The sequence below is a fragment of the Cheilinus undulatus genome, linkage group 11 (genome assembly GCF_018320785.1).
Source record: "Cheilinus undulatus linkage group 11, ASM1832078v1, whole genome shotgun sequence".
In the NCBI taxonomy this organism is placed as follows: Eukaryota; Metazoa; Chordata; class Actinopteri; order Labriformes; family Labridae; genus Cheilinus; species Cheilinus undulatus.
This window is the reverse complement of record NC_054875.1, coordinates 42098704-42116981: the sequence shown is the minus strand read 5'-3', so window position 1 is coordinate 42116981 and position 18278 is coordinate 42098704. Positions and strand designations below refer to the sequence as shown.

General features: G+C 40.5%; 1 protein-coding gene across 6 annotated transcripts in view; it reads right to left on the bottom strand.

Moving 5' to 3' along the window:
• LOC121517425 (arf-GAP with coiled-coil, ANK repeat and PH domain-containing protein 3-like) overlaps positions 1-18278 on the bottom strand; it is a 125120-nt gene that overhangs the window by 70217 nt on the left and 36625 nt on the right. For all 6 annotated transcript variants that reach the window (XM_041799166.1, XM_041799167.1, XM_041799169.1 and 3 more), the window contains exon 2: positions 5913-5970. In XM_041799166.1, the coding sequence (XP_041655100.1) occupies positions 5913-5970 (58 nt within the window). The remainder of the gene's footprint in view (positions 1-5912; positions 5971-18278) is intronic.

The window sequence follows — 18278 nt, the reverse complement described above, 5'->3', positions numbered from 1 at the left end:
ACCAAAATCTCATTTGTCGAACAATTGCACTACCAGGAGATGGGCGAGCAATGCAGGGTGAAATGGTAGAAATGGGACCACCCAGTGGTGGGCGGTCTAGGTAGAGAGAGGCACACAGCACTGATGCTAAATATGGGTCCAATTATCGACCTGACTGATTAATGAGACCAGTATTTGGCATCTGGCCGATTACCAGCATTCTATTTTACCAATAATTGATAAAATCAATTAATCTAGAGGTACACTACTTTGGTTCTACTGCAAAGTGTGTCTTCCACTCTGGCTTTGTTTATACTCTCCACAGTCTCAGCAAATGTCTTCTATACCAGTGGTTCTCAACTGGTCTAGCTCTGGGACTCACCACATGCTCCATATTACAAATGGTGACCCAAATTTCTGATGAATTTGTCAATCATTCTCATTTGTTTAATAAAGATGGTATCATTGAAAGTATTATAGAAGATTCCTAAAAGTTTCTGGGGAAAATCCCAGATAAAATCCACAAAACTATATCCTAAAATTCCCTAAATCTCCCTTTGAAAATTCCTGAAATAGTAAAGGAGAAAATTCCTGAAAGTTCCTGGGAAAAGTCCTGATAGTCTCTTATTCCTTGTGAGATTTTCTTAAAATTAGGAGGAAAAATTAGGAGGAGAAGTCCCAGAGAAGAGTAGAAAAAGTTCAGCGGAAATGCCCAAAGAAACCCCCCTTTATAATTTAGAAAAACTCCTTAACCTTTTTGAGAAAATTACCTCAAGTTTCCCAAAAAATCAAGGATAAAAAAAATATTATGGGTTTGGGTAAATTCACAATAAAAAATATTTAATAATTAACGGTAAAAATATAGAAATCAAATTATATCCTTGGCTGTCAAAAACTTAAACAATGGAACAAAAGCACTTACAAGACCCTTAGACTAACTCAGGACCAACTGCAAACAGATCCGCGACCCTCTTGTGGTTGAGAACCACTGCTTTATACAACATGACCTGATTGGCTAGATGTCACACGAGTCCTATGATCAACACTCAAGCCTGCGTGCCACTGTGACATCTCCTGATCCTTAAAAGTTTTTCTTTACATCCTGATCTATTGCCTCTTTTTTAGTTTACCTCAGTGAGTATTTGTTTTTTGTTGTTGTTGGATTTTTTTCATTATTATTTTTCGGCTTTTTGCCATTATCAGACAGGATAGCTTAAGAGAGATAGGAAATACAGGGAGAATGATTAGGGGTAAGACATGCACTAAACATAGCAGGGACCTGGAAGTAATCCCACGACCAGACTAAAGACTCTGTATAGGGCAACCTGATCTACTGAGCTGAATGGCATCCATCTCAGTGAATAAATGTCTCATGCTGTCTGGGCAGTATATTTATTCAGACAATGGCCGCTTAAGCTAAACAAGAAGTCCTGTTGATAATTAAAGTCCTTATAAGACAAAAACCATAATCTGAGGTTATTCGTACAAAGACCTCAATCAGTGGTCAACTGGGTTAGCATCAGGACCAACCACCACCTCTTTAGTGACAAATCGCCATGATAAGCAACAGTTTCCTTAAATTCTCAAATGTTTGAATGTTAAAAGGTACAATTTGGACTTGAGAATGGATACAGGATGTGATAGACGGAAGAGATGGAGACATTTCCTTCAAAATAAAAGCACGTCATAGACGTGCCACATATTCTTTTTCAGGCACACGTCCATGATCCACTGAAATTGGCTTAGTGACCCTACTTATGGTCTAGACTAGGGCTGGGTAATTTTTATATAAAATCGCAATATGGCCTGCCACAATTTTCAAAACACAGGCAGTGTAAATGTGGCAAAATACCAGTTTGATACCATTTTTTTGCAGCAAACTTTATGCCCTACACATTATGAAAACATTCAAGTTTCTTTTTTATGTATATGATTTTCTTATTCAAATTAAGAATAACAAAGAAATGAACATCCCTTTCAATGAAGAAATTGATATCAGGCTTAAATTGTGTGAGCCAAATTTGCAATTAGATTGTTTTTTGAAATCGTTTATCCTTAGTTTAATTGATCTTATACTATGCCCATTATAGGTTAATATTCATTTATTGTATAATAATAATACAAGAATGATTTATTGCTTGTGTTTGCTATATACCTTAAAAATAATCGCATATTAAATCGGAATACTTAGGGAAAAAATTACAGTTAGATTATTTTTCACGAATGGTTCAGCCCTAGTCCCGACTGATCAGTTGAGACCCAACGCTCTGAATAAATGTTGTGCTATGAACACAGCAGTCATATGCACATGGGTGTTTCCAGGTCTGCTCTGGATTAATTTAGTGCAACATAAAGCAGTAAAAGACTGTTCTACATGCAGCAAAAAGCTTGAAATGCTCTTTTTTTAAGTTCATTTAGACTTCCCTATCACTCTCCGGACAGAGGGGCAATCTTTTCCCCTTCTTTTTCCCCAACAACCAACTGTTTTGTCAGTGTGTGGGGGTTGGCCTGGTTTTTCTTCGGTTGACTACGGCCCCAGTATTAAAAACGATCAAACATAACACCCGGGCATCTGCTTCTGGGACAAACAGGGACGTTTTAAAGTGCATGAACCACATGAAGAGAAGGACGGATGTCACACAGCAGCATGTTTGTTGTCGAGTTATCACCTGTGGTAATGAACAGAAGGAGTTGCATTCTCAGGTGCAGTCCGTATGTTAGCCCCCTCATGTTAGCGGACCAAACCACACATGAAGAAGCTCTGGATGCTTAATGTGAAACAGGAGTGGAGGATTGAAAACAGACACTGATGACTTAGCATGTGTGTGTTTTGGGAGTGACTTGGATCTCAACCAAACTCTTGTTTCCTCTGGCATACAGTCTGCTCTTTTTAGCTTGCACTCTCATTTTAATGACAGCTGTTTTTAGTTTTTAGCATCCTCTGAGCTAGTAACCAGCTTTTATCTGTCTTTAACTGAAGTATGAACTTTGTCAGAGGTTTCTAGCGCTGATGGCAGTAAACCAGCGGTCCAGACTAATCCTGGCTCTCACAGACTCACTGTTACTCAGTGTCAGCAGCAGCAGATGGAGCGGTGACACGAGTATTACAGATGAAGCATCTGGCCGCCTCATTACCAGAAAACTGAAGGCTTTGAAAGCAGCAGTCTAATGTTTTCAGCGAGTCCAAATCTTCCACCGCTGCCACGTCACGTTTCAGCCAACCCCAGCTGAACTGTTCAACAGGCTGACTGACTTAGAGCCATCAGAGGAGGTTAGTAGTGTTAGCGCTCTGGGATAATGCACTGGAGAGGACTTTATGATGCTGGAAGAGAGCAGCTGAGGGGAACAGGCGAGCTGTTTTTAATGTGTGCTGCTAAAGATATGCTGTGAAAGAATCTGAGGAACAACCAGTCAAACATTCCTCCTTTATTTCATTTTTAGAGCTAATTTTACTGCCCTAAAAGTACGCCAAAAGTTGATCTCCCAGAACTGAAATAAAGCTTTGAAGGCTTGTTAACTTGATACCTGGAAAGTGAACATGCAAAATATCTCCAGAGCTGGCTGCAACCTTTGGAAATTTAGGCTGAAAGTTCAAGAATGAGTGGCTCATGATTCTGCATAACAAGCATGGGAAATAAATCTATGTTGCACATTAAAATCACCAATAAATCAAGATTACAGAGCACACCACCACACAGAAAAACAATTCTTGGTCTTTTCACATTCAGCAAAACCAGTTTTTATTCATTAATTTAAATACTGTCAAGGACATGTATTGTTGTCATTTTTTTGGCCATGTTTTGCTGGTAGTGTTTCACACTTGCAAGTAACTGCCCAAAAATTCAAGCTGGACTGCATTTTTAAATGCACGCAGTCACATCCTTCAGAAAAATATCTGTGTGGAGTTGGATTGAGCCAACGCGTGAATGTAGCAGGAAATATCAGACCTGCCCACAGAAATGGCTGGAAAAGTCCAGTGAAATGGCTCTCCACTGATGTTTGTAGGATCAGAAGTTTTTAGCACTAGACTCCTTTTCAACATCTGCCACATTTTTAAGCCATAAAGTATTCCTTCTTTCTGTGCATTTTTGCTTTAGAGCAAGCAAGTCATAGCTTAGCTATGAAGTCTGACATTATAAGTCAAATTTAGGGCTCATTCCTTAAAAAAACATTAAAATTGTTGAAAACTGTTTGTCCAGCTACAAGAATTAAGCTACAAGGCTAACGTTAGCGATGTTATCTATACTTAAGCGTAAGTTGCTAAGGTTAACTTAGCTACAGTGGCTTAAATAGCAACGTTAACTACATACTGTGATAGACTCCACCTTTGCACAAGTCTAGCTGCAGAGTGTACATCATAGATGTTTCTTGTAGACCACTAATATGAGATGCAGTCTCTGTCAAAACACATGCTAAAACTTTAACAATAAAAGTGGATTAAACTTGTGTTTAGGGTAGGGATACCAAAAGTTAAAAGTTAAAAACCTGATTACAAAATGTGTAATAAATCTGACGAAACAGTCTGCTTACAGGAAAAGGGCTCGTCCTCCGTGAAAACACTGTAACGTAGCAAATATAGCTCACGTAGCTCTGTTAGCTTCTTAAACTATGTAGCTACAGCTAAGCTCACAAAACATATGGATATTTATATGAATGAAGCTACAAGGCCAGCGTCAGCTATGTTAGCTATGTTATCTATGTAGCTACATTAGCTTTAGCTATGTTTGCTATAGCTCAAGTTGCTAAAGCTAACTCAATGACAGTGGCTTACATTGCTATGTTAACTACATAGCTGGGGTAGATATGTTAGCTTTAGCTAGCTGTCAGAAAGAGAGGTGTAAAGCACAATGTGCTGAAAAACAACCATTTATTAGAAACCAAAAGGACAAGGTGCCATTTACAGTGGGCATCCACTCACTAAGACTGGCCGCTGGTAACTGAGTGTTATACCAGTGTAGTGACAGCAGCAGCATGACTGGTAGCCTGATGTGCACGCAGGAGACACACAGACTCTCTGTGCACAGTGCTCAGTTCTCTTACTTGTGATAAAGAGAACATGTAAAACTATACGGCATTACAGACCTTCATGTCATGTCTTGCATCTTGGGACAACCCCCCTGCAGTCTGACAAATATAATCTCCTGCTGTGAGCACGCAAGTCAGGGAGATTTTAGGGCCAGCCTGTCCAATGCCCATGTCTCTTCTGCTCTTCTGCTCTCATTAAATATCTAACTCAGCCCTGGATCAGTGATGTCACAGCAGGTTATCTGCCCTCAGGTGAGCTTTAAAAGCCAGAGTGGCTGGTTGTAGCAGATGGGAAATGTTTTCATCCACTTATTATTTGGCATGAAGACAAACAGATGACACTTGGCCTGATCCCAAGTAGCAACAACAACATGGACCAACAACAAAAGCTGGCACGGCTTAAAACAAATGGGAAAAGGATCACTCCTCTTTTCTAAAAGATGCACAAAGATTATCCATATGTTGATTTGAATTTTGTTTATTTTGATTGTTATTTTGCAGAGCAGAAGCTATAAAATCCACTGGAGGAAGTAGGAAGAGAAACCTACAAATTAAAAGCCTTAAAATTATAAGAATTAAAAGCATTTACACTGGTTTGGTTTCTCTGTGACTGTTTGATTACAAGCTGACAGTAATTTAGTGCAACATCTGCCGCCCATCCTCCAACTGAAGTGGATTTTGCCGTGCATGCTTCTTCACAACATGTGAAATGCAGGAAAGAGCCCAGCCTTGGAGAGACGATAAAGACATCAGCTTTGATGTTGATTACTGTGGTGCAGCAAGAAGAGAAATGTGGATGTTACAACCCCCAAAGAGAGAGGTGCATGAATAAATTCTTGCCTCCAAAAATAACCTGACAGATGAAGAAGAAGTGTATTTCTTTGCAATGAAGGTATCAGATATTTTACCTTGTCTAGTTTGGCCTCAATTTCCACGACGTCATTCTCCACCTCGTCGATATTCGCCCTGAAAGACAAAAAGAAAGAAAAGTCGTTAATGCATGTGTGGCAACTTGTTATGATTTGACTGACAGATATTTCATATAGGTCATATATCTTTCTGAAAAACAGCCGTTCTGCAATCTGTTCATGATTTCCCACGCTCTGAGAAAGCACCGGGACACTCCATAAATCTGTGAGTGACAGACTCATTTCTGTAGAGCAAAAACCCCGACATGTTTCAGCAGCAGCACGGCGAGACGTTTGGGTGTTCTTTAAGTGAGCGAGACGCCGTCCTGGGAGCCGTTCAGCTCTGTCAAAACAATGTGACAGACCGAGTCTCTGCAGGGTGAGGAGAACATGACTGTCTGAGGCAAGCCCAAACCCCAAACCCCCCTACCAAATGTCAACACCAGCACCGCTAATGCCACACCCGAACGCACCGCCGAGAGAGGTGTGATTTACACCCAGAGGCTAACAGCTGCAGAGGGAGCCCCTACAGACACCACTCCTCAGATTATCCACACGCTGATGTCATTTAGAGTAAGACCCTGGATTTGGCATCTGGCGGAGAGCGTCATGGGCGATTGGATCAGAGGCAGACAGCGCTCAAAACAAGTGTCAAAAACCACCAAGAGGAGCTGCAATCTGATCACGCAAACCACTCACAGAGATGGTCTAGGACGCCCTTCACCATGGATTTTTGGAAGTGTAATGTGTCCTCTCTGAAAGGGATGTCAAGAGAAAGCATGTCATCATCACAGATCAGGACCTTAAAGCTTCTTCTTGTGTAACTTTCTTCCTTTTGTCCTGCACTTTTTCACAAGCCCAAGGCCAAACTGAGCTATTGGTAACACCTCTACATGTATTTTACCCTTACACAGTGTCCTATTTTATAACTATGTTAATAAACACTCACATGTCCCAGACTAAAATGTGTAATTTATAATCATATATACTTCCCAGACATGTGTGATGAAAAAAGTCAGCAGGTCAGGACATCAAAAGAAAACTTGTAAGGACAAGGAGACACTACTGTCTCTCTCCTCCACTCTCTGTCTGTAGACATTAACATTAACGTGTGCATCTCAGTGAGATGTTAAAGGGCGTTAATGACATATTTGTCCATCATGATTAGCAAGGAGGAGGCTGTGACAAAGAGAATGGAGAATGCACTTCAAACTTCTCCAACCGGCACATTTATGTTGGCATGTTTCCAAGTTTGTTCGAGCATAACCACTGTGAGATAATCAGAAAATAACATCTAATTCATCTGCACTAGTGTTTTGTCTGCCGGTGTAAACTACATCTTGATAGTCCACTGCTGTACACTTGCACTTGCAATATGAATCAGTATTTCAACTTTGCACATCAGGTTTTCTTGCAAAGTCTCTCAATCTTGCAGAGCTACTATGCTGCCCTGCAGGGGTACTGATGCATTTTCTAGTCATAATAAGTAAAGAAAACATATTTATGGTGTATATTAACATAAGGGCTAAACTTTTAAGTGTAAACAGCTTGAATCTCCAAGTGTTAAACCACTAAAACCCATTCTAAACTGCTAAACAGGATCTACTGGAGTTTTTATAATGTAACTATCGAACACCTTGACATGCTCCCATATATTTGCTCTTATCTGCAGCCTGCTGCACAGTAGACGAACCTTTTGGCTTCATAAAAGTAAAACTCTCATCTATAGAGAGGCACTTCCTATAATCACAGATCTGCATCCCTCGAGCTGGTCTCCCATTTTTAGCAGCAGCAGCACCATCGTGGCTTGAGGGATGAAAATGTCGGTCAGTCGGTCAGTTCATGGCTTTGGTCAGGATGGAAATATTGCTATAAATGTGCAATGAGTTGCTATGAAAACTGCCCAAAGAAATTAATGTTCTGCAGAGGATTACTCATAGTCGATAGAAAATCATTTCAAGACACTTTTTAGCGTAAATTAGACTAATTTTGCCTTAAAAACCAGCTTGCTATAAATGTTTCTTGTAAATGTTGAGCACTCCTGGAGAAGCAGGCGCCAGCTGTAGTCATGCTTTCTAGTTTTTATCTCATAACAGAGGAAAGTGTAGAAAAACAGCTCTGAAAACACCCAGCAGCTCCGTGATGAGAGTATCTGTGGCATATATCAGCCACGGCTGGCGGGGTATAAAACTTGTATCTCCATCTCATCTTTTCCTCGCTGGCCCTGGGTAGATTAGCCTGCTTGGCCCTGAGCGCCAGGGGACGAAGGATGGCACGTGTTCCCCTCCCCCTCCTCCTCCTCCTCCTCCTCCCCCCACAGCTTTTTCCTCTCACCATCTCCTCCGTTGAAGATCTGAGGAAATGTGGCAAAATTCTCCAGAGAGGAAATATCTGTCAGAAAGCTAAGTCCCGTGCAAAATTAAATACAATGCTTAAATAATCAATACGGTATTATTCCACATGTAGACGTGTGTTATGGTAACCTCAGCTGATCTCCTGAACGGCCTTCAGTACAGCCACACCCCGGGATAATCTGGCTGTGAGGAAAGCTGTTTTCACTGCTGATGTCATTCCTGAAAACTGCTCTTTTTATGAAACGATGCAGAGCTTAGCGGGCTCACCCTTACAGCTGTCTGATCCTCACATGTATTTTATTTAGTAATGTTTACCTAACACGATCAGAAATGACCCATTTAGATTTAATAAGCTGTAGACTTTAAAAACACTGAAACCTGTATTATTAGACCAAGAATAGCTTTATCAAACAACTGAAGCCTTCTTTGTCACTCAATTTGATTATGTGACATATATTTAATTAAAGACATTTCATTATTATGAAAACAAATTCTCCTTTTACCCCATAATCAAATGCTCTATCAGTTCCCAAAGTAAAAATTAGTAATGCTTTTGCCGTAATGCTGCAAATCATCCTGCTTTAGTCCAAGCTTGGTTTGAAAATCAATTTCTAAGGATTCTGATTATGTTTGTGATAGTTAATTATCACAAATATTATTTTAATTCCTTCATTTTTTTGTTTTACTTGCCTCTGTAAAAGCTCACCCTCTTGCAGTCTTTTTTAGGGAAGATTTAAATTATTCTTTCCCTTATGAATATCAAATATTGTCCTGTATCTTACTGTATTCTAATGTATTTAAGTCACTGTACAAAATAAATATTTAAACAGAAATAGGGTCAGAAAAGGGCAACATTATGCATATTTTATATTTTTGCTGAAGGGAGTGTGCTTATTCATTGCATGCCCTTTTCCTGCAAAATTTACATTTTTAATTTAAGTGGAATTGCAGACTCAAAATAATATGTCCATTAACTTCTGATTCATGGACAACTATGGGACTTCTCAAGTAGTTCCGGTCAAAAGTAACACTCCAAATTCATACGCCACAGCTGTTGGACGATATAAGTAACCATAGTAACGTGAAGCAGTCATCCACTCAGAGGACACAAAGTAGCAAATCAAATACAACAATGAGGGAATCTGGTGAATGAGACAACTTTTATGACAGAGATGCTGGTGAGGAACGAGGCGAATATCCTCTGAACATTACATGATGGCGACATGAGCTACAAGAATCAAACGACTTATGTCCAGGCCCACCATCTGAGAGGTGATTATTGCAAAAAAAACCTCACTTCCCTCCTATTTTAACTTCTATAAACTATTGCCAGAAGATTTAAATAACATAAAACAAAAGAAAATAAGCCATTATTTCTTTGTAGAGCCAAAGGAAATGCTTCTGATAATATCTGATAAATATTGAGGCATCTTATGAGGAATCAGCACCTGCAGGGCGTGGACAGTTCTGTTTCACCTCTGTGGCCTCGTTGTGCAGGAGGGTGTATTATTCTGTTTATTCAAACAGCTGGTCTGCCATAAAGAAGCTTTCTATCAGACGACTGTCCATGTTAACTTACAGGTTTATAGTCTGATCACAGATGACTCTCTGTCTCCCTCGTCTATATGCCTTTTCATTGATGAATCCATTCAAAAAAAGTGCTGAGCGGACTAGCTTTTTGTTCCATTGTGACTTTGTATCTACAGCCTGTCCTATTTTCCTAGAGTAATAAATAATGTTTACATTCCCTAAGAACGTTATGGGATTGGAATGACTTTTCCAGTTATTAGTCAAGCCCTCGGCGTTTGCTAGGGAAAAGGAATTGTTGCTTTAGTAAAACTTTATATTTTGACCTCAAAACGTATGAAATGATAAATTTGTGGTTTTACTAATTATTTTCTTTGCTAAGTGACCATGGTATAAGCAGGTTAATGCCCTTCAAGGTATCCAATTATCAGGGATTAATGGACTTCACAGAGGCAACCGTCAGACATGCAGGCCTCCATGTCGTCAAACAATCCCTGATAATTGGACAGCTTGTCGGACACTGACCCTTATAAACAACTTACTTACATAACATATTAAACCCACAGTAGGAGCCTACAGGTAGATGCTTGGGTGGAGGTGTGTTGATTCAGGGCAACTGTGGCTTAGTAGGAAGAGGTCGGTTGTCCTGCAATTTGAAGGTTGTGGGTTCAAACCCCAACATATGTCGATGTGTCCTTGGGCAAGACACTTAGCCCCAATTTGCTCCCACTGCTTCGTCAGTGGCATGTAAAAGCTCCATGGCAAACTCTGCCATCAGTGTGTGAATGTGGAGTGAAAGTGTGTAAATAGGGCAGGAGTGACCTGCGGTGCAAAAGCATTTTGAGTAGTTAGATGACTAGAAAAGTGCCATACAAGCTCAAGTCCATTTACCGTGCAGGATGTGCACTGAGGATGTGATTTGATTACAATGCATGTCAGGTGTTACATCATAAGGCTCGAATTTGACTGCCTGAACTAGTGTTGCTCCATTTCTAATGATTTTTGGAAGGTCTTGGGTCTTTTCTCTGTAAATCTTTCTAGACATCCCTTCTATAAGAAATCATAAACCATGTGTAACTTAGCCCAGAGTTCATGGAGAAGCTGTTCAAGGCCTGGCTATTAAAAGCCACAAGAAAAAAGTTTGATAAGCAATGTAAATACATGAAGGTCAAGGACATGACTGTGTGAGTTATGTTTTGAGTTTATGCAGAATTTTTGGGATGAACACTACTAATTGTGGAAATAAAACTAAACGGCAAAAAGCTTCCAAATTAGGTGATGTTTTTGCTCAACTATGCTTCTTTATTTAACTCACATTAACCTCACATACTTTGGACCTCCAAAAGGTGCATGAAAAACTAAGTACCTGACAGTGAAAGGCCATGAGTATTTTCACAAAAACAAGATTTAAGTTAATATAAACTTTGTGTGGTTTTAAAAAAATAGATGCTGCTGGGTTTCCTCCACAGGCGCCTCCGTATCCATCTGAAGCAGGGCGGCTCCTCAGAGTGACAGACTAGCCAGCTGCTCCAGATGTGCACAAACTCGACCTCGTGGGACAGCTGCTCCCGCTGCAGCACCTCCAGGCTATATAACCCCCACCGCCCCCGTCTCACTGCACATGACTCCCATAATGGATGCACATGTTGCCCTGGGCCTGTCGCCACGGCAACCACCTCCTAAGTGGGCCGCAGAGGTCCCCCTGATGTTGCTCAGAGTTGACCCTTATTCACACCACGGGGCAACCAGTGGATAATAATATGACTCACAACACAGCTACTGTGACAAGACAAGACCATTAAAAGATCGTCAGGAGTCTATCAAACTGAAGTTAAACTGCTCCTCCTCTCCGTTTGGAAGCAGAAAATATAAATATTCACTTCCTAAATCTTGGTATTTAGGGCAGGAGGTGAGCATTGTTGTTAGAAAGCCTGATTAAGGTTTCTTAGTAACAACACAACAAGTTTATACTGAGTCTGGGCAAACTGAAGTTTCACTCGCCTGTTTGTGTTCAGGATTAGTCTGGGATCATTTATCTGACTTAGAACAGAGCAGTTAAGCGGCGGTGTAAAAAACATAATATACACACAGATTGTGCTGAGTTAGCTGCAGCTCCGGTGGTTTCTGGCTGCTGACGTGCTGACGGGGCGTCCTGGAGAACGGCTGAGGGGCTTTTTGGTAGCCCGAAGTCAAATAACACCCCTGCCACACAAATTAACTAGTTTTATATGATGGTGGGCTACAGCCTAAAGGATTGTTAAAATAATGATGGATCTACAGCATCATCTCAGCTGAAATGTCCTCAGTCATCAAGCACCACTGTGGGAAGTTTCAGATCCCTCTTGTTCAGATGCAGAGAGAGTAAAAGCATCAGTAAAAGCAGGATTCTCAGTAAAGCTGAGGATGATTAAAGCATGAAGCAAAGCAGGAAGATGAGAGTAGTGGTCCTCGCTGCTAAACAACCACAGACAGACATGACCTACAGGTCATGTGCACAGCATGTGCAGAGTCTTGTCCTTGAAGTAAGATTCTGGTTTCATATCAGGGTGGACCTATAGATACTGATGGGGATATAGCTGGGTATTGATGCCTATGACTGTGTGTAATAAGACTGAATGATGGTGCAGCCTGGTCGCCATTTAGATCGAGCAGTTGGGGATGCTGAGAAGAGAACCGACACTCGTTCCAGATAGTGACCCCTAAAAGCCCCCCAAATTGAACCACAAGTTTGGGAATACCCACTGAATCTGCAGACAGCAACACTATATAAGGTGAATTAGCCAATGAGAGATGCTCACTGCCAGCATACAAATGAGAACAGCTGTAAAGCAGACGACATGTGATCTTCAAGTGATCCTCAGCAATCACAGCTCTGTTAGATATCAGTCTATTTCAGTATCTTTCATCTCCTCTTTGAATCCTGAATCAAAGCCGGGTTCATCTGGGAGTATCTCTGAGACTACGGGATGTTTGGGTGGAGGAGGGGCACCAAGAAGATGGAGACGGGACGGCCCTCTAGTCTGAGGGCCCCACTGTGACAAAGCCCTGTCCTGTCTGGAGGAACAGCAGCATTTTGTTGTGATATTGATTGCTTTAGTGTCCTGATTGCGGGAATGAATGGCTGATCTGAGGGGGGTAGGGTCTCTGAGTATGTCCCCTACAGCTACATTGAACGGGAGCTCGAGTTATTCTTAGCCGTGTGCCCCTAACCCAGCTCAGACCCCCTCCCCCTCTACAACACATCATGAGCTAATGTAGGGTCAAAGAGGCACCGCTGGCTATGACATACCAAGAACTCAAAAACAACTCTACACTACACGCTTTACTACAACTACTACTGTCCAATCATAGCTCATCAGTACAACTTGACAGACACAGCACTGATCATTGTGTGATCAGGAGGTTGGTTTGCCTTCCCTTAAAAAGAGGCACAGCTAACATTATTTCTCTAATATACACATTTTCATAAAGACATCATTGGAAAACTACCACCTTATATCTAAACTTGTTGGAGTGGAGCTCTGGCACCTGCAAAACTGGTTTGGTTAATTCTTAAAGCCCCTAAAGCTTGTACTGAAAAACTGCAAGTTCTTTCAATGCCCCAAGCTCAGAAAACCCTCTCCAACAAACTCTAAAGATTGGGCCTCTCGCCCAGTGATGGCTGGGATAGACTCTAGCCCCCTGTGGCCCCTAACGGGATAAGCGGTATAGAAAATGGATGGATGGCTGGATAGACCCTGATTAACAGGGGCTATTTTGTATTGGTGTAGATATGGTGTGCCTTATGATTTTGGTTGGATCTTAGGTGTGCCTTGGAAGAAAAACATGATTGAAAACCATTATGCTAGTCCTATTAAAGTGCGTGAGCAAACAATGTAGTTGTGTTGCCCATTATTGCCACTATTAACCCCATTTTACCACTTTTTATGCCCTTTTTTGGCAGTTTAAACCAATTTCTGCCAATGTCTTTTTCTATCTCAGTTAGCACTATTTTGCCAGTTTATATTGATCTTTCTTCCCATTTCACCAGATTTCCATCCATTTTTTTTTGGCAATTTAAAGCCTTTCCAGCCACATTTTAATTCCCTTTTACCACTATTTGTGCCCATTTTTACCTTTTTGGTTATTTTTTGCCATTCTTAGAAAATTTTTGCCAATTTTAACCCATTTCTTCTACTTTTAAGATCCAATTTCACCACTTTTCCCACCTTTTTGCCATTATTAACAAACTTTAAACCATTTTAATGTTTTTTTTTTTTTTTTTTACAAAATAGATTTACATTTTTTAAAAGGTTATATACAACAAAAATGATTTTAAAAGAGATTTGTTTCATTGATAAGAGTGGCTATTTGTTCAGGTTAAATATAAAAAATGCGTATCACAGCTTAACTTTGCAATAGACCATTATTTTGTTGACCTCCATGGGCCCCCAGTTTGGCTGGGCCCCAGAAAACTCTCTCCTTTATAGCTCCTTATGGACAGCCTTGTCTCCACATGACTGTTCTTGAATATGCATGGTTGTGTTCAACCACCATCAGGTACAGTGGGGGTCCCCAGTCTCTGGCACCTTTATTTTGGGGGTCACGTGATGAAAAGCTTGAGAACCCTGGTCTAAAATACTGCAGTAGCTGACCTCTATGCCGTGCCCCTTGCATTCCACATGTGTATTTTAGTGAACTATGAAGTGCATGCAAATGCTGCATCCAGTCTAAAGGGATGCAGCATGATGGTAGCTTCTCATTATGTAAGCATGCAGTCAAAGTTGGAGACGTGTTTAAAACCTGCAGAAAAAAAGTTGAGGAGAATAAAAACTATGCACTAATAAATTGTCAAGGGAAGCGATGAAGAACATCTGGTAAAAAATATTTCTAAGAATAGTTATGGTATTATTAAGTATCAATATTTGAACTTGGTATCAGTGAGTCTCCAAATGTAAGCTTAATGCTTTATGAGACAAACTGTTGTTTAAAACAGCAAAATCTAGAGCTGCATGCAAAGCATGTTTTTGTCAAAATCAGTGACAGCTTCTCTGAAAAGTATCTTGACATTTTAGAAACATTCTAGTTTAATATACTGCATGTATACTGGATGTATTTATAACCTTGCAAAGCAGATGGATTAGCCAGATTCCATGTCTGTCATCAGGCAAATCCATCTTGCAAAGCACACGTCTGAAATGATTGTGCCCAATCTGAGAATGGACGCTACCAATCAACATCATTTGAGGACAATGAGGTGAGGTTTAGTTGTACTGGAAGCTGATGGCAATGGCTGCTGCAAGTTTAGCATTTAGCTCAGATGTAGCATATATATATATATATATATATATATATATATATATATATATATATATATATATATATAACAGCAGTTTTATCTGAACTGGGCAACATTTTTTTAACAATAGCTTCTCGTCTCTTTCTGAGGGCTTCTCTTGGCAGAGAAGATGTTTTTGCACTTCTCCCAACCAGCCTTGTTATGAGTTGTATCAACCAACAAGCTTCACCATTCATACAGCGGCGCATTTCTGTCAAGCTCGGGTTACTACTGGAGCTGCATATGCCTAATACTGTAATAAATCTAACAGACAGAAAGTCCATCCTATCACCTTCAGAGAATTTCTTGAAAAGTCCTACCTTTCCCAAACGCTTTGTATTGGAGATTTACCAGATGCATGTGAAATATATCCTGGCAATGCATATATGAAACAGTCAATTTGGCATGTCAGGTTATTTTTTACTTCGTTGGGTTCAACCATCTATCTAAAAAGAAGAATTTCAAGTTGTAAATCTGACATTCCTGTCATTGTAAATGCAACAAAAAGCGGTACTGTAAAGCAAAGATCCTGACATCCAACACCAGCTAAAGGGGACAAGGCTTAATGTGACTTATTCACAATGTTAACAGCCAATTTTTCCATCCTTAACCTTTTGCCCTCTAAAGAATGCTTTACTTCTCAGCTGGCGACAGATTCACATCACCATGCTAACAATCTGAGAATTACAATTCCCTGTAATCTGTGGTAACACAATCCTAATGCATTTAAGGCACACAGGGAGTTCAGATGTCTCCGGTAATACCCTCCCAGACATGTGTTCAAAGCCCTGGCTATTGTTTCATAAGCCTGAGCTTTCATTTCCACTTGAAGGCTTAGATGTGTTCCTCATACTTAAACAGGCCAGCTCTCAGCCGCTCTGTAAACACTGCTCACATTTCTGCACCAGACTGCACTGAGCGTGCTCCGCTGTCACTGCATTAACCTCAGAGCCTCTTCAGCAACACACATCTGCACTAATGGCTTCCCAGAAGTGACATGTCTGCTGCAGAAATAATTACTCATTTATGCTTCAATTACAACACGCTGCAGGCCGAGCACCATGCCATCAGTGGATGCGTAGCTTTGGTATCTATCACAGGATTAACATGTATGTCTGAGGACAGGTGCTCATATCAGTTATGTCAGTGTATTTACTCTGAGGCCCGCTGCTCTCCTACAAGTGCACGTTTCCCATCCCCCACCCACCTCACATACCTCTGTGCTGCAGAACAGCTGAGTGGGAGCTATTCACCAAGCCCAGCTTCTACTGTGAAACATCATCTACCCAACCCTGACAGACCACCCTCTCCTTCCCAGCCCACCCACTCATTCAGTGGACTGGATTCAGAGACCACCAACACTCCCAACAAACTTCTTCCTCACAGGAGCCCCCGAGTGTCTGATCTCTGAAGGTTTGTGGAGGCATCAGCTGGTGGAGAGTTCAGGAGAGGGCAGGAACTTTAAAGCTGTGATGTGATTGGCAAAGGAGAAAAACTGGAAAAAACCCACCTACCAATGCCCATCCCCAAGCAACACAGGTTTACCTAAAAATTAATGCAATTGAAGTAGCATAAATACTCTGTCTGCAAGTTGAAGTTGATTGAAAAAGTTCTTTGTTTTCAGCTGCAGTCATTCATTACTTGATCATTTAGCTGAAGCATCAGGAAAGGGAGGGGGGTTTTCTATAGAGATGCTCCTTTGATACCTTTTTCAAATCCAGTTAAAGACATGTTTAAATTCAGACTAGCAGACTGGTTTTAAGTCGAGAAAACACTCAAAGACAGTCAAAACTGGGCACAATTTGGTGCACTATCCTAGCGGATAGGCTGCACCCCATGTTGCCCCAAAATGGGGTGCAATGGGCAGACTCCATGTCTGTCATCAGGCAAATCCATCTTGCAAACTCCAATCTTAAATGATTGTGCCAGGTCTGAAAAAGAACCTGACCAATCAGTGTTATTTGAGGTAAGTAGAGCTGAACGACTGAATAATTGCAATTATTTTATTGCGATTGCAATTTAATATGCGATTATTCTTGGGTCAATTTTATGTATTTCTGGACAATTTCAAGCAATAAATACTTCTGCAAATAAGACCATGTATATTGAAAACAATTAAATTATTTCCGAAGCAATTAACCCATAGTAGCATGAATCTGAATATGGGGGTGCAACAAGCTTTAAGCTATAAAGGAGGCAGCTGAGGCGGGGGAGGTGATTGCAGCTGAGGTATGGTTATCGTGATGTAACGCTAGGCTTCAACAGTTTTAGACAGAATGAGCTAACTATTTTTTCTCGTATTGCAAATGTGATGTCATTTGCTTTGTTTAAGGGCGTTATCATTTTTATGTCACTCACTTTGATTAAGAAAAACATTCATAAATCACAAAAAGGAGGATTTTTGTAAACGATTATAAAAACATTGACACTTGAATGTTTGCACAACTTGCATAAAATCTCTGCTGCAAAAAAAAATGATTTAATAAACTGGTATTTTGACACATTTCAAGTTAGAGATTACTGCAATTTCTGCGATTTGAAAATTGCAGCAGGCCATATTGCGATTTAATCTAATTTTCGATTAATTGTCCAGCCCTAGGGGTGAGTGATGCAGTTAGTTGTGCTGGAAATGGACAGCAATGGCTGCCACCAATGTAGCAATTAGCTTGGATGTAGGATTAGTAGCAGCAGTTTTGTCTGTAATTGAAACAAAAGGAAAGACCCATACTGAAAACTTGTTTTTTGAACTTCTCCCAACCAGCCTAAGCATGAGTTTGATGAGTCTTATGAGTTATGCTAAGTGCTTTATATACACAGAGATTTATGTAAAACCCCTCCTTCCACCCAGCAATCCATTCACAAGATTAAGAAAATGTGTTATAGATAAAGAACTTTGCAAAAGCTGAGGAAATGTTATTATGAATTTGTAATTAGAAAACACAGGAGGGAAGGTGATAATTTGCAAAAACAGCTGAGTATGTAAGAAGAAGCCGGTTCCTGATATCTAACCAAACAAAGACTACAATCTTCACTCCTCTCCCTCTCTATAAATACTGAAGAAAGAGCATGTGTTCAATCCTGCATCCTCTAAATCTGTCAGGATGAAATCCAAACCTCACTCTGTCCTCGGGCTCTCTGTGAAGCAGTGACATAAATCAACAGTGACTC